A 13,977-nucleotide genomic window follows, 5' to 3' on the forward strand; every position below is an offset into this window, starting at 1 on the left:
GGTGAGGACACCTTATTCACATTCGTCCAGAACTTCATCAATTTCACCCCCATTTGCTTCACCTGGTCCTATTCAACCCAACAAGCCACCTTCCTAGATGTTGACCTCCACCTCAGAGATGGCTACATCATTACCTCCATCCATATCAAACCTACTAACCACCAGCAATACCTCCACTTCGACAGCTGCCATCCATTCCATACCAAGAAGTCCCTTCCATGCGGCCAAGCCATCCATGGTCGTCACATCTGCAGTGATGAACAGTCCCTCTCGAAATATGTTGAGGGTCTCACAGAAGCCTTCACTGACTGTAATTATCCTCCCATCCTTGTACAAAAACAAATCTCTCGTGCCTTATCTTTCCAGTCTCCCACCACTTCCTGAAGTCCCACAGTCCAGCCACATAGGAGCATTCCCCATGTAACTCAATACCATCTGGGACTGGAGCAGCTGAATTACATTCTCCGCCAGGGTTTTTATTACCTCTCGTTGTGCCCTGAAATGTGAAATGTCTTATCCACTATCCTTCCCACTCCTCCTACCATGGTATTCCACTGTCCACCAAACCTACACAATATACTTGTCCATCATTACACAACTCCTGCTCCCAATCCCTAACCTCATGGCTCATACCCCTGTAATAGACCTAGATGCAAGACCTGTCCCATACATCCTCCTACCACCACCTACTCCAGTCTGGTCACTAACATCACCTATCCCATCAAAGGCAGGGCTACCTGTGAAATCAGTCATGTAATCTACAAGCTAAGCTGCGACCACTGTGCTGCATTCTATGTAGACATGACAACCAACAAGCTATCTGTCTGCATGAATGGCCACCGACAAACTGTGGTCACGAAACAAGTGGACCACCCTGCTGCTGAATACGCTGCCAAACATGATACCCTTCATTTCAGTGACTGCTTCACTGCCTGTGCTATATGGATTCTTCCCACGAACACCAACTTTTCTGAATTGCGTAGGTGGGAAATTTCCTTGCAAAATATCCTACATTCATTCCCATAACCCTCCTGGCCTCAACCATCATTAGTCAATGTCCTCACCCACCCAGCCCCTTCCCTATTCCCATTCCAGCACTACACAGCCATCATTCTGTCATCACACCCAGTCTTTCTATTTCTTTCCCTTTCCACTCCTCCCCCCCCCCCTCCCCCCCGGTCCCCTGTCCAGCATCACCATACTATCCCTCCCCCTCCCTGCCCTAGACTCCTCCTTACCTCCACCTAGTTGCCACTCCCATCATGCACTAGCGCTGCTGCTCACAATGTGGTTTCAGTTGCCTGAGACTGCAGTTGTGTGTGTGTGTGTGTGTGTGTGTGTGTGTGTGTGTGTGTGTGTGTGTGTGCAACTCAGCATCTCCGCTACAAGGTGAGTTGTTTCGAGTGAAAAAGGTTGATAAATATTAATAACTTTTCTAATACAAAAATATTAATTACATCAATTATTTTATTTAGCATATGGCTAATACAGACATATCATGAAATTAAATTACATATACATATGTACATATTGACACACAAAAAACTTAAGTTTGTCTTTACAACTGAGTATCCAGTCCTTCAATCCAGCGCACTGCATCTGGAGTTGTTAGCAGGAAGTCCTCTTCGGTGCCATGATAGGCTTGAATCCTGCATTCACTGACAATGTGGTGAACAGTCTGGTATGGAGCCCCACAGTCACAAGTTGGATCAGGCAGCTTCTTCCACTTGGCCATGGCCAGTACAGATTCTGTTGAGAGTAGTCCAGGTCTTGCATGGTAGGTTGAATCCACTTGGAAGTTTAGCACCAGAGAAGATGTTATGCAGGTGCAAATCTGTCACTGCTTCCCACCGACCTTTCCATTCATCAAGAGGTTTGAAATCCTTAGCAACCATGTCAGCTGCATCACACAGAATTGGATGGCATGATTTCAGTCTCTTACGATTTAAAAGTAGCAGGTCACTATGCACAGGTAGGTTAGAATTCCTGGAGAACTTGTGGAATTCTCTCATAAGGGCAGTACATCTGCGTAGATCAGGAGGCATTATACTGGTTAACAGTGGAAGCCAATAAACTGGAGTAGACCTGATTGTGCCAGATATTATGCACATTGTCATATTCAGCTGGGTATCAACAAGTCTTGTATGATGACTGTTCATCCAAACAGGTGAACAGTACTCACCACTTGAGTACTCCTAGCCCAGAGCTGAAGATCACAGGGTGGTTGCTGAAGATCCCCAGGTTGTTCCACATAGCTTATGGAGGATGTTGTTTCGCCTCCTAAACTTTTGAGCTAAGTTAAGAAGGTGTTGTTTGAAGCATAGTGTACGATCCAGGATTACACCAAGATATTTTGGGTTCCAATTATGATGAAGAATTGTGCCTCTGAAACTTACTTCCAGTTTTACGTTCACCAACTGATTATTTAGATGGAAGCAACACACTTTTATTTTGGGTTGGAGTCTCCAGATTTTGAAGTAATTATCTAATATAGACAGGTCATTGGTTAGAATCTCTTCTGTTGTCTTCATTTCCTGGTGTTTTACTGTTAGAGCCAGGTCATTGGCATAGCACTATTTTCTGGACGAAGTGTCAGGTAGATCAGATAGGTATAGGTTGAACAGTAATGGTTAGAGGACTGATCCTTGAGGCAATCCGTTGTTCAGCTTCCTCTCCTTACTTATGTTGCTTTCAGTGATTACCTGGAACTTCCAATCACTTAGCATGCTGTTAATCAGTAGAGTCATTGTTCTGCAGGGTATGATGTGGACAAATTTGTAGATAAGGCCTTCCCTCCACACAGTGTTGCTCACGTCCGTAGGTTTAACCTTAAAATACCCTTCATGTGCCTCCTGGGTTGTGCTAATAGAGCAACAGTGATTACAGGCAGCCAGACTATCCATAGGATCTCCTGGCAATGACATCTCAACTAAATAGCAGAAACAGTTCTTTTCAGAGGCCATTAACAAGAAACAATGGACCAACTATAAGACTCCTTCAACTAAATATCGAAAGCACTAGCAGGGCAAAGTGTGACTACCTGTCAAAACTTTTGCTAGACAACAATATCAATGTTGTCGCCATTCAGGAAACTCATGTTTCCAGTGAAGGAAATTCTGAAGCCGAGGTCAAATTCCTGGATTTTCTGCACTTGGTGTAACTTACCATGAGGTGTATGGAATTGCTACGTATGTCTGTAACAACATAAACGTAGCTTCACTGATTTCTGTAAGTGTGGAGGCAGATATACATACAGTTGTCATACAATTGCACGGTATTACTATTACAAATGTTTACAAACCACCCAAAACAACATGGCCCAATTTTGTCCTACACACAGCAGAACATCCTGCAATTTACATAGGAGACTTCAATAGTCACCATGAACTTTGGAAGTACTCTCAAAATGATGAAAATGGAGCATGTTTGCAGAATGGGTTGAAGAGAATAATCTTCATCTAGTGTTTGATGCCAAAGATCAAGGCACTGTCAGGTCAGCTGCTTGGGACAAGGATTCAAATCCTGACTTATGCTTTGTTAGCTGCAACGAAAGTGGCTTTCCCATCAACGCCACAAATAAAGTGATAGATGCCTTTCCTCACAGCCAACACATACCTGTAATAATACAAATTGGCTGCACGGTTCCTGTCATACGATCAACCCCGCATGCTTGATGGAATTTCCAGAAAGCTGACTGGATGAAGTTTTCAACAGAACTGGATAAGACCATTTGCTGGATACCTCCATCACATAAGAACTATCAACGCTTCATTGGTGCAGTAACAGCAACAACTAAAAAGTGTATGGCAAGAGGATACCGAAAAGAATATGTTCCAGGATGGAATGATGAAAGTGAAACACTGTACTACCACTTCCAGCAAAGTGGTGACCCAGAGATAGCTACAGAACTATTGCCCAGCTTGGACATGTCTCGGAGGCAGAAATGGGCAGAAACAGTCGAAAATATGGACTTTACCCACTCGAGCAGGAAAGCATGGAGTCTTCTGAGAAAACTAGGAGGAAGTGCACCAGCATGCACAAAAAATTATGAAGTAACACCAGACCAAATTGCTTCCCATATCATTACTACCTCACGAGTGCCTCCTGACAAGAAACATACAAGACATATCAGACGACAGCTTCATGACCTGAAAAAGAAGGCATCTCCCTCATCTGAGTATACCCATCCCTTCACAATTTCAGACATTGTCTCTGGACTGAAGGACCTCAAACCTATTAAGGCACCTTGATTCGGTGGTATCCATCCAGAATTCCTGATCCATATGGGAGGAAAAGCTAAGAAATGGCTGGCAGAATTCTTCACTAACATCCTGCTGACTGGTCAATTTCCATTGGAGTTTAAAAAGGCGAAGATAATATCTATTCTGAAACATGGCAAACCCAGCAACATGGTAGAAAGCTATCGCCCCACTGTTCTACTTAGCTGCTGCTACAAGGTTTTTTTTTTTTTTAATTACATCAATAGTGGGACACCTAACAGACATAAAAGTCTTCTGTCATTACATTGAAAGCTATTACATGTCATTGACTTGATGTTATCATCTACTGAACTGAGAGTGAACACAACCTTGTTCATTGCCCTTTTGAGAAAAAGCAAAACCAATTTTTCCAAGCACACATTTAAAAGTAGTCATCTTAATAGCTCTCAAGATCTATATTTCTTCTGATTCTTGTGTAAGGTATTTTATACCAGATCCTCACAGGCATGGTCCTCCATGTCAGCACATGCAATGAGAATTGTGGTTAAAAATATTCTGCTACTTTTTTCCCATGACTATGCAGAATAAACTCAGACAAATGTGGAAGAACATGATAATTAACCTATGTAACATACTCTGATAACTTTAAGTATTCACATGAGATTTTCCAAGGTTTTGACACAACAATCTTCCTATAGGTTAGTTTATGAGTTAAAAAAAGGAATGATAAGAGTGAGATCTAACTGAGTGGCATGATTGCCATATGTTTCTGAACTGTCTTATTGTGACGATTATGCTATATTTTTGTGTTCACTGAATGACTGTACATCATATATATCACTCGTCACCAATAGTCTGTCATGTATTCTCCGTTATTTAGATTTACAAATATGCAGTGTCTTTGTACAATAATTAATTGTAAGTTTTTGGCAATTAGTAAACTTTGAGCCACATGGTAGAAGAACAGTTAGTTTTGAACCTTACCAAGTATTTTTACATCACGATTTTGTAGTAATGCAACTCTGCTAATTAGTTTCTTCTTGTTGTGATTGTACATTTTGAATTCTTAATTAAGGTATACATATCGCAGTTCCATCCATAGACCTTGGGTTGACCACAAAAAAATGCTGAAATTGGGTCCGTTGCTTTCCAGCACATTGAGGTTAAAAAGCATTATACAGCACACTTGCCAATGATGACTTATTTTTAAATTTCTATAGGCATCATTTGTAATTTATATGGAATTCTGTTTCCAGTTAACCATAGAATAAGGGTATAATTTAAGAATATCATAAGCTGGATGCCCAGTTATAGCCAGATGCTGTGGTCCTGAATATAAGTGTACTGGTTACCAGAAAGTGAAATATACTTTACTGGTAACGTTAGTTCTATTTAGATAATTATTAAGACCATCTCCACCATTGAATTATAAAACAACAGAACAGCAAGCTAGCACTCACTTTCAGGAGGAAAAACGCTAGTACTGCCAACAGAAATATAAAAAAGTCAACAACCTATTCCTAGCTTTCAGGACTATTAGTTCCTTCCTCAGAGAGGGAAGAAGGATACAACGGGGAAGCCTAGAAAAAAAGGAACAGAATGAGAGGAGATAGTCTTCACAACAGATGTCCCCCTCTCATCGTGGACTCTGAATGATTTGCCTCTCATTTTCTCCTATCCCTCTTCCATCCTGTAGCAAGGAACTAATAGTTTCAAAAACTAGGAATATGTTTTTCACCTTTAAATGCACTAGTCGGCAGTACTGGAATTACATCTATGATGGTAAATGCTGACAAGCTGATTGTCTCTGTGTAATTTTATTATTTTCTCAAGTCATCTTTCCTTAATTACTGTTTATTTCAAACTTTCATTCCTAATCTTCTTTGTAACACACACATAGCATATTATTTTACTTACTTTGACAATATCCTTCAGAACAAAAACAGACCGGTCTTCAGATATCCGCCGAACCTTACAGACCAAAATGCGCGCCTTGAACAAAAATAAGTACCTCTCTTTATGCTTTCCTTCTTTATCTGTTACTGTGAACCAGTCCTATAATGAAAACAATATGAATAACAATTAACAAATTTTTTGAAAAATTGACTCTCAAATTACTAAACTAATTAGCATATTTGGATTTCCACTAACTACTAATTAAACATGGAAAATCCAGGATGGAATGTAACAATATTATTAAAAGGTAAGTTGATACTCGCCATATAGTGGAAATGCTGAGTCACAGATAGGCACAACAACAGGACTCTCTCAATTAAAGCTTTTGGCCATTAAGGCCTTCATCAAAAATAGATGACACACACACACACACACACACACACACACACACACACACACACACAAACACACAAATGTAACTTCCACACACGACTGTAGTGTCAGACAACTGAAACCACACTGGGAGCAGCAACACCAGTGCATGATGGGAGTGGTGACTGGATGGGGATAAGGAGGAGGCTGGGGTGGGGAGGGGAGGGGAGGGATAGTATTGAGGGTACCACCCTGGACTGGAGTAATTGAATTACATTCTCTGCCAGGGTTTCGATTACCTCTCGTCCTGCCCTGAAATAGGAAATGTCCTGCCCACTATCCTTCCCACCCCTTCCACAGTGCTATTCCACTGTCCATCAAACTTACACAATATACTCATCCATCCTTACACAACCCCTGCTACGAATACCTTACCTTTTGTCTCATACTCCTGTAACAGACTTAGTTGCAAGACCTGTCCCATACATCTCACACCACCACCTATTAAAGTCCAGTCACTTACATCACCTATCTCATCAAAGGCAGGGCTACCTGTGAAACATGTCATGTTATCTACAAGCTAAGCTGCAACTATTGTGCTGCATTGTATATAGGCATGACAACCAACAAGCTGTCTGTTCGCACGAATGGCCACTGACAAACTGTGGCCAAGAAACAAGTGGACCACTCTGTTGCTGAACACACTGTCAAACACGATATCCTTCATTTCAGTGACTGCTTCACAGCCTGTGCCATATGGATCCTTTCCATCAACACCAGCTTTTCTGAATTACGCAGGTGGGAACTTTCCCTGCAATACAACCTACCCTCCTGACCTCAACCTTTGTTAGTCACTGTCCTCACCCATCTGGCCCCTTTCCTGTTCCCATTCCAGCACTACACAACCGTCAATCCACCATCAAACCCAGTCTTTTTATTTCTCTTCTTCTTCACTACTCACCCCACCTCTCCCTTGCCCTCCATTTAACTTGCAGCAATTCACTGTCCGCCATCCCCACCATACTATCCCTCCTCCTCCCTGCCCCAGCCTCCTCCTTACCCCCACCTAGTCACCACTCTCATCATGCACTGGTGCTGCTGCTCACAATGTGGTTTCAGTTGTCTGACACTACAATCATGTGTGGAAGCTACATTTGTGTGTGTGTGTGTGTGTGTGTGTGTGTGTGTGTGTGTGTGTGTCATCTATTGTTGATGAAGGCCTTAATGGCTGAAAGCTTTAATTGTGAGAGTGTTTTTGTTGTGTCTGTCTGTGACTCAGCATCTCTGCTTTATAATGAGTAGCAACTTTCCTTTTCATAATATAGCCACTAATTAATTCATTTGAATACATTTTGCAGGACTATGAATGAAAAATAATATATTTAATTTTGCTGTACTCACGTGTTTTAATAGCCTACCAAGCTTATGGATGTTACCGTGATACCCTTCAATGTTACTAATAAACTTGATGTCGTCTGCCCGATGGGGCACAGCTAGCATCAAATCAAGAGCTTTTTGGAGGTCGCTAGTGTCTTCGCCAAGTCGAGAAGAATACTTCACCAGCTCCTGCAAGAAACAAAAACACAACTGAGACTGCAAAGTGCAACAAAAGTAAATTGACTCTATAAGTACATAATTTTGCAATAATAAAACTGCTTCACTGTCATTTTAATTATCTGAGTATGTGGTTAAAAGGGGTGTTGGTGGTGGTGGTTGGTTTTGGGGGAAGAGACCAAACAGCGAGGTCATCGGTCTCATCGGAGTAGGGAAGGACTGGGAAGGAAGTCGGCCATGCCCTTTCAGAAGAACCATCCCGGCATTTGCCTGGAGCGATTTAGGGAAATCATGGAAAACCTAAATCAGGGTGGCCGGACGCGGGATTGAACCATCGTCCTCCCGAATGCGAGTCCAGTGTGCTAACCACTGCGCCACCTCACTCGGTAAAAGGTGTGTGGAACTGGATATGTACAGTTCTGAAAGTTGTTGAACAAAGAAACTGTATGAGATATGTACGTGACTGATGTTGCAGAAAATGAAAAGTTATTGACTGAAGATAAAAGAAATGGCAGAACACATGAAGAACTAGTGTAAAATTAATTTGAAGACAATGTCAGAGTGATGGGCCTCAGAAACAGAACGGTGGAGGTTTTTAGATGAAAGAGAGTATATTGTTCAGAAAAAATGCCTACTGTAAGATATAACTGAGTGTTAAGGAGTTAGGGGAAACTCGTCAGTTTGTATTTTCTCAAATGATCAATAAGCAACATGTTATTAGCAGAGTACAGGAAACAACGTGCATACATGGCTGGGAGTGAAATCATCTATTGAAGGTCTCCACTGTTTATTAGGAAAGATAGGATTAAATTTTTTTAAGTGTAGCAATAATGAGGACTCAGGGACAAGGAAGTTTCATATCAAGGTCTACTGCACTCGAGCAAAAGAATGAACTTAAGTATTTCTGTGACTCAGTAGCCAGTGCATATGATATACAGGGTGTTTCAGTAAGAGTGTGCAAAAATGTAACAGGACACAGAGAATGGTGACTGGAATTGTGAATTGTGTTTTATTCATCTCATGATGTACATTTGCAATCCATTTGATTTGCATACAGGAGACATGTCAAAAATTTATAAAACAGTTACAATGATTTTTACATTAATAAATAATGGCACTATAATAAATAATAACACTATAAGGATATTTCTTGAAATGTGTAACACATTGTATCCAGCTCAAATTTCCAGTTTGTCCCACATGAATTCATCCACTGAGTAATAACATTTCAGTGTGAGTACCTCATATAGATTTCTTTTAAGTGAATCTAAATTCATCTTCCCTTTTAATTTATTACAAATTTCCATTCCCATATATTGAGGTCACTGGGAATTTGAGGTAGGGAACTTGGGGCTGGAGAAACCAGCTGAAGGAGATAGGGAAGTAAACTTGTCTATTGCTTTGCCAAACATTACTGTTTTCCAGCTTATTTACAACTAACATGCCTATAAGTTTGCAAATATTGTGCTGTTTATTTACATGTACATTCTTTATTTCCTGCAAGGAAACAAAGAGGATGAGCCTGAGTATCAGTAAGTCAAGACTTCTCCGTAAGGTGGTCTGCTATATCGTATTCACATCGTCCCATAACTGAATGTGCTATGAATCAATGACAGACCCATTCATTACTCAGTGCCATGGAGAGACATACAGTACAATACGATGGAGCAGTACTGGTACAGTTTCACAGAACTCACTGACATGCATCATGTGTATGGGGACGTACATTGCAATGCTCTCGGTGCTGAAAGGCTCTACAGGGAACGATTCCCTAAGAGGCATCATCCATCACACGTGTTAATTTCTTCCAATCGATGAATGCAGCAGAATAGTTCATTGGAAGATAGAAACAACGGACCTGGCAATATGAGGACCACTCACACACCTCATCTCGAAGGAGAGGCCTGCGAGGTCACCTGACCTGAATCCCCTTGATTATTTCCTGTGGGGTTATCTGAGGTTACTTGTGTATGAGACCCCACAGAATACAGATGTGGAATTAGTTGCCAGAATTGTAGCTGCCTGTGATGTGATTCGAAACATGCCAGGGATATTTCTCAGTGTGTGTCAGAATCTTGTTTGCCAATGTCATGCTTGCATTGAGGTTAATGGCCGCCAGTTTCAGCACATTTTGTGCGATGCAGCACACATGGTATGTTCACTGTGTCATTGATGGTATTTACAGTTAACTGTAATTAATGTAAATAAAAAAGTACACAGTAATGTGATTTTATTCCAATTATTTAGCTGGCTTCTCTGACCCCAGGTTCCCTACCTCAAATTGCTCAGTGGATCAGCCACTATGTCCTGTTAAATTTTTGCACGTTCTTACAGAAACACCCTGTATATGACATCAAAATATGGAAGAATTTCCATAAAAGGTGAGTACTTAATGGGCAGTATAAATTTTTACTACAATCATATTTTAGACCCCATTCACTGTGATTCCTCTGCCAAAATATGTAAATTAGTGCCAGCCGGAGTGGCCGTGCGGTTCTAGGCACTACAGTCTGGAACTGAGCGACTGCTATGGTCACAAGTTCGAATCCAGCCTTGGGCATGGATGTGTGTGATGTCCTTAGGTTAGTTAGGTTTAATTAGTTCTAAGTTCTAGGCGACTGATGACCTCAGAAGTTAAGTCGCATAGTGCTCAGGGCCATTTGAACCATTTTTTTTGTAAATTAGTAAAGCAAAGTTTGAAATATTGGGTGGACTGGGTGATACAGATGCCTATAGTCATGTCCATACGGGTCCCCAGGAATTATAAAAATCATGGGAAATGGAGCTACTGAACGGTGAGGATAAAAGTTTTCGAAAATGACAGCTAGCAGATGCCTTCTGTGATAACAGAATTTTATTTTCCCATTATTGGTTTCAAGTCACCTAGTGACTCATCATAAGCTGCTCAGGTATATACAAATATTTCACTAACATACAACAATGATAAATATGATAAGAAGGCAGATGAAAGTCTTGAGTCATATCCTATCAGCTCACTGACATTCCATTTCCCTCTCACCAGTTTGTGTGACATATTATTTGTATGTTTTATAATTTCACACATGATAAATCCTGGTGCAGTCATTAACCGTAATCTTGCACTTCAACTTTCATAAACACCACATATCCTAATGATGGACTGTTTGCTCTGACTGTATAGAATTGTAGAAAGCTCACAGTTCAAGACATATTAACACTGTACATTGTATATTGTCTCCAATGATTTCTGTTAAATAACAGGAATAAAGCTAGAGAAGTAGATATATCCAGAAATATAATAACCAAAAACATAACTGCAACACACAAAAAAAGATTTCTGCTGACAGAAGACTGTTGTTGTTGTTGTGGTCTTCAGTCCTGAGACTGGTTTGATGCAGCTCTCCATGCTAATCTATCCTGTGCAAGCTCCTTCATCTCCCAGTACCCACTACAACCTACATCCTTTTGAATCTGCTTAGTGTATTCATCTCTTGGTCTCCCTCTACGATTTTTACCCTCCACGCTGTCCTACAATGCTAAATTTGTGATCCCCTGATGCCTCAGGACATGTCCTACCAATCAATCCCTTCTTCTAGTCAAGTTGTGCCACAAACTTCTCTTCTCCCCAATCCTATTCAATACCTCCTCATTAGTTACATGATCTACCCACCTAATCTTCAATATTCTTCTGTAGCACTACATTTCGAAAACTTCTATTCTCTTCTTGTCTAAACTATTTATTGTCCAAGTTTTACTTCCATACATGGCTACACTCCATACAAATACTTTCAGAAACGACTTCCTGACATTTCAATCTATACTCGATGTTAACAAATTTCTCTTCTTCAGAAACGCTTTCCTTGCCATTGCCAGTCTACATTTTATATCCTCTCTATTTCTACCATCATCAGTTATTTTGCTCCCCAAATAGCAAAACTCCTTTACTGCTATAAGTATCGCATTTCCTAATCTAATTCCCTCAGCATCACCCGACTTAATTCGACTACATTCCATTATCCTCGTTTTGCTTTTGTTGATGTTCATCTTATATCCTCCTTTCAAGACACTGTCCATTCCGTTCAACAACTCTTCCAAGTCCTTTGCTGTCTCTGACAGAATTACAATGTCATCGGCGAACCTCAAAGATTTTATTTCTTCTCCCTGGATTTTAATACCTACTCCAAATTTTTCTTTTGTTTTTTTTACTGCTTGCTCAATATACAGATTAAATAACTTTGGGGAGAGGCTACAACCCTGTCTCACTCCCTTCCCAACCACTGCTTCCCTTTCATGCCCCTCGACTTGTATAACTGACATCTGGCTTCTGCACAAATTGTAAATAGCCTTTTGCTCCCTGTATTTTACCCCTGCCACCTTTAGAATTTGAAAGAGAGTATTCCAGTCAACAATGTCCAAAGCTTTCTCTAAGTCTACAAATGCTAGAAACATAGGTTTGCCTTTCCTTAATCTTTCTTCTAAGATAAGTCGTAAGGTCAGTATTGCCTCATGTGTTCCTACGTTTCTACAGAATCCAAACTGATCTTCCCCGAGGTCGGCTTCTACCAGTTTTTCCATTCGTCTGTAAATAATTCGTATTAGTATTTTGCAGCTGTGACTTATTAAACTGATAGTTCAGTAATTTTCACATCTGTCAACACCTGCTTTCTTTGGGATTGGAATTGTTATATTCTTCTTGAAGTCTGAGGGTATTTTGCCTGTCTCGTACATCTTGCTCACCAGATGGTAGAGTTTTGCCAGGACTGGCTCTCCCAAGGCCACCAGTAGTTCTAATGGAATGTTGTCTACTCCTGGGGCCTTGTTTCGACTCAGGTCTTTCAGTGCTCTGTCAAACTCTTCACGCAGTATTGTATCTCCCATTCATCTTCATCTACATCCTCTTCCATTTCCATAATATTGTCCTCAAGTACATCGCCCTTGCATAGACCCTCTATATACTCCTTCCACCTTTCTGCTTTCCCTCTTTGCTTAGAACTGGGTTTCCATCTGAGCTCTTGATATTCATACAAGTGGCTCTCTTTTCTCCAAAGGTCTCTTTAATTTTCCTGTAGACAGTACCTATCTTACCCCTAGTGAGATAAGCCTCTACATCCTTGCATTTGTCCTCTAGCCATGCCTGCTTAGCCATTTTGCACTTCCTGTCGATCTCATTTTTGAGATGTTTGTATTCCTTTTTGCCTGCTTAATTTACTGCATTTTTATATTTTCTCCTTTCATCAATTAAATTCAATATTTCTTCTGTTACCCAAGGATTTCTACTAGCCCTCGTCTTTTTACCTACTTGATCCTCTGCTGCCTTCACTACTTCATCCCTCAGAGCTACCCATTCATCTTCTACTGTATTTCGTTCCCCCATTCCTGTCAATTGTTCACTTATGCTGTCCCTGAAACTTTGTACAACCTCTGGTTCTATCAGTTTTTCCAGGTCCCACCTCCTTAAATTCCCACCTTTTTGCAATTTCTTCAGTTTTAATCTACAGTTCATAACCAATAGATTGTGGTCAGAGTCCACATCTGCCCCTGGAAATGTCCTACAATTTAAAACCTGGTTCCTAAATCTCTGTCTTACCATTATATAATCAATCTGATACCTTTTAGTATCTCCAGGATTCTTCCATGTATACAACCTTCTTTTATGATTCTTGAACCAAGTGTTAGCTATGATTAAGTTATGCTCTGTGCAAAATTCTACCAGACGGCTTCCTCTTTCATTTCTTAGCCCCAATCCATATTCGCCTACTATGTTTCCTTCTCTCCCCTGTCCCACTGTCAAACTCCAGTCACCCATGACTATTAAATTTCGCCTCCCTTCACTATCTGAATAATTTCTTTTATCTCATCATACATTTCTTCAATTTCTTCGTCATCTGCAGAGCTAGTTGGCATATAAACTTGTACTACTGTAGTAGGCATGGGCTTCTGTCTATCTTGGCCACTA

At 40.7% G+C, this 13,977-nt stretch overlaps 1 protein-coding gene across 3 annotated transcripts in view; it reads right to left on the minus strand.

Moving 5' to 3' along the window:
- Positions 1 to 13,977, minus strand: part of LOC126457328 (obscurin) — a 684,258-nt gene that overhangs the window by 435,996 nt on the left and 234,285 nt on the right. For all 3 annotated transcript variants that reach the window (XM_050093526.1, XM_050093528.1, XM_050093527.1), the window contains 2 exons: positions 7,890 to 8,054; positions 6,138 to 6,275 (listed from right to left, as the gene is read on the minus strand). In XM_050093526.1, coding sequence (XP_049949483.1) covers positions 6,138 to 6,275; positions 7,890 to 8,054 — 303 coding nt within the window. The remainder of the gene's footprint in view (positions 1 to 6,137; positions 6,276 to 7,889; positions 8,055 to 13,977) is intronic.

The sequence above is a fragment of the Schistocerca serialis genome, chromosome 2 (genome assembly GCF_023864345.2).
Source record: "Schistocerca serialis cubense isolate TAMUIC-IGC-003099 chromosome 2, iqSchSeri2.2, whole genome shotgun sequence".
NCBI lineage: Eukaryota > Metazoa > Arthropoda > Insecta > Orthoptera > Acrididae > Schistocerca > Schistocerca serialis.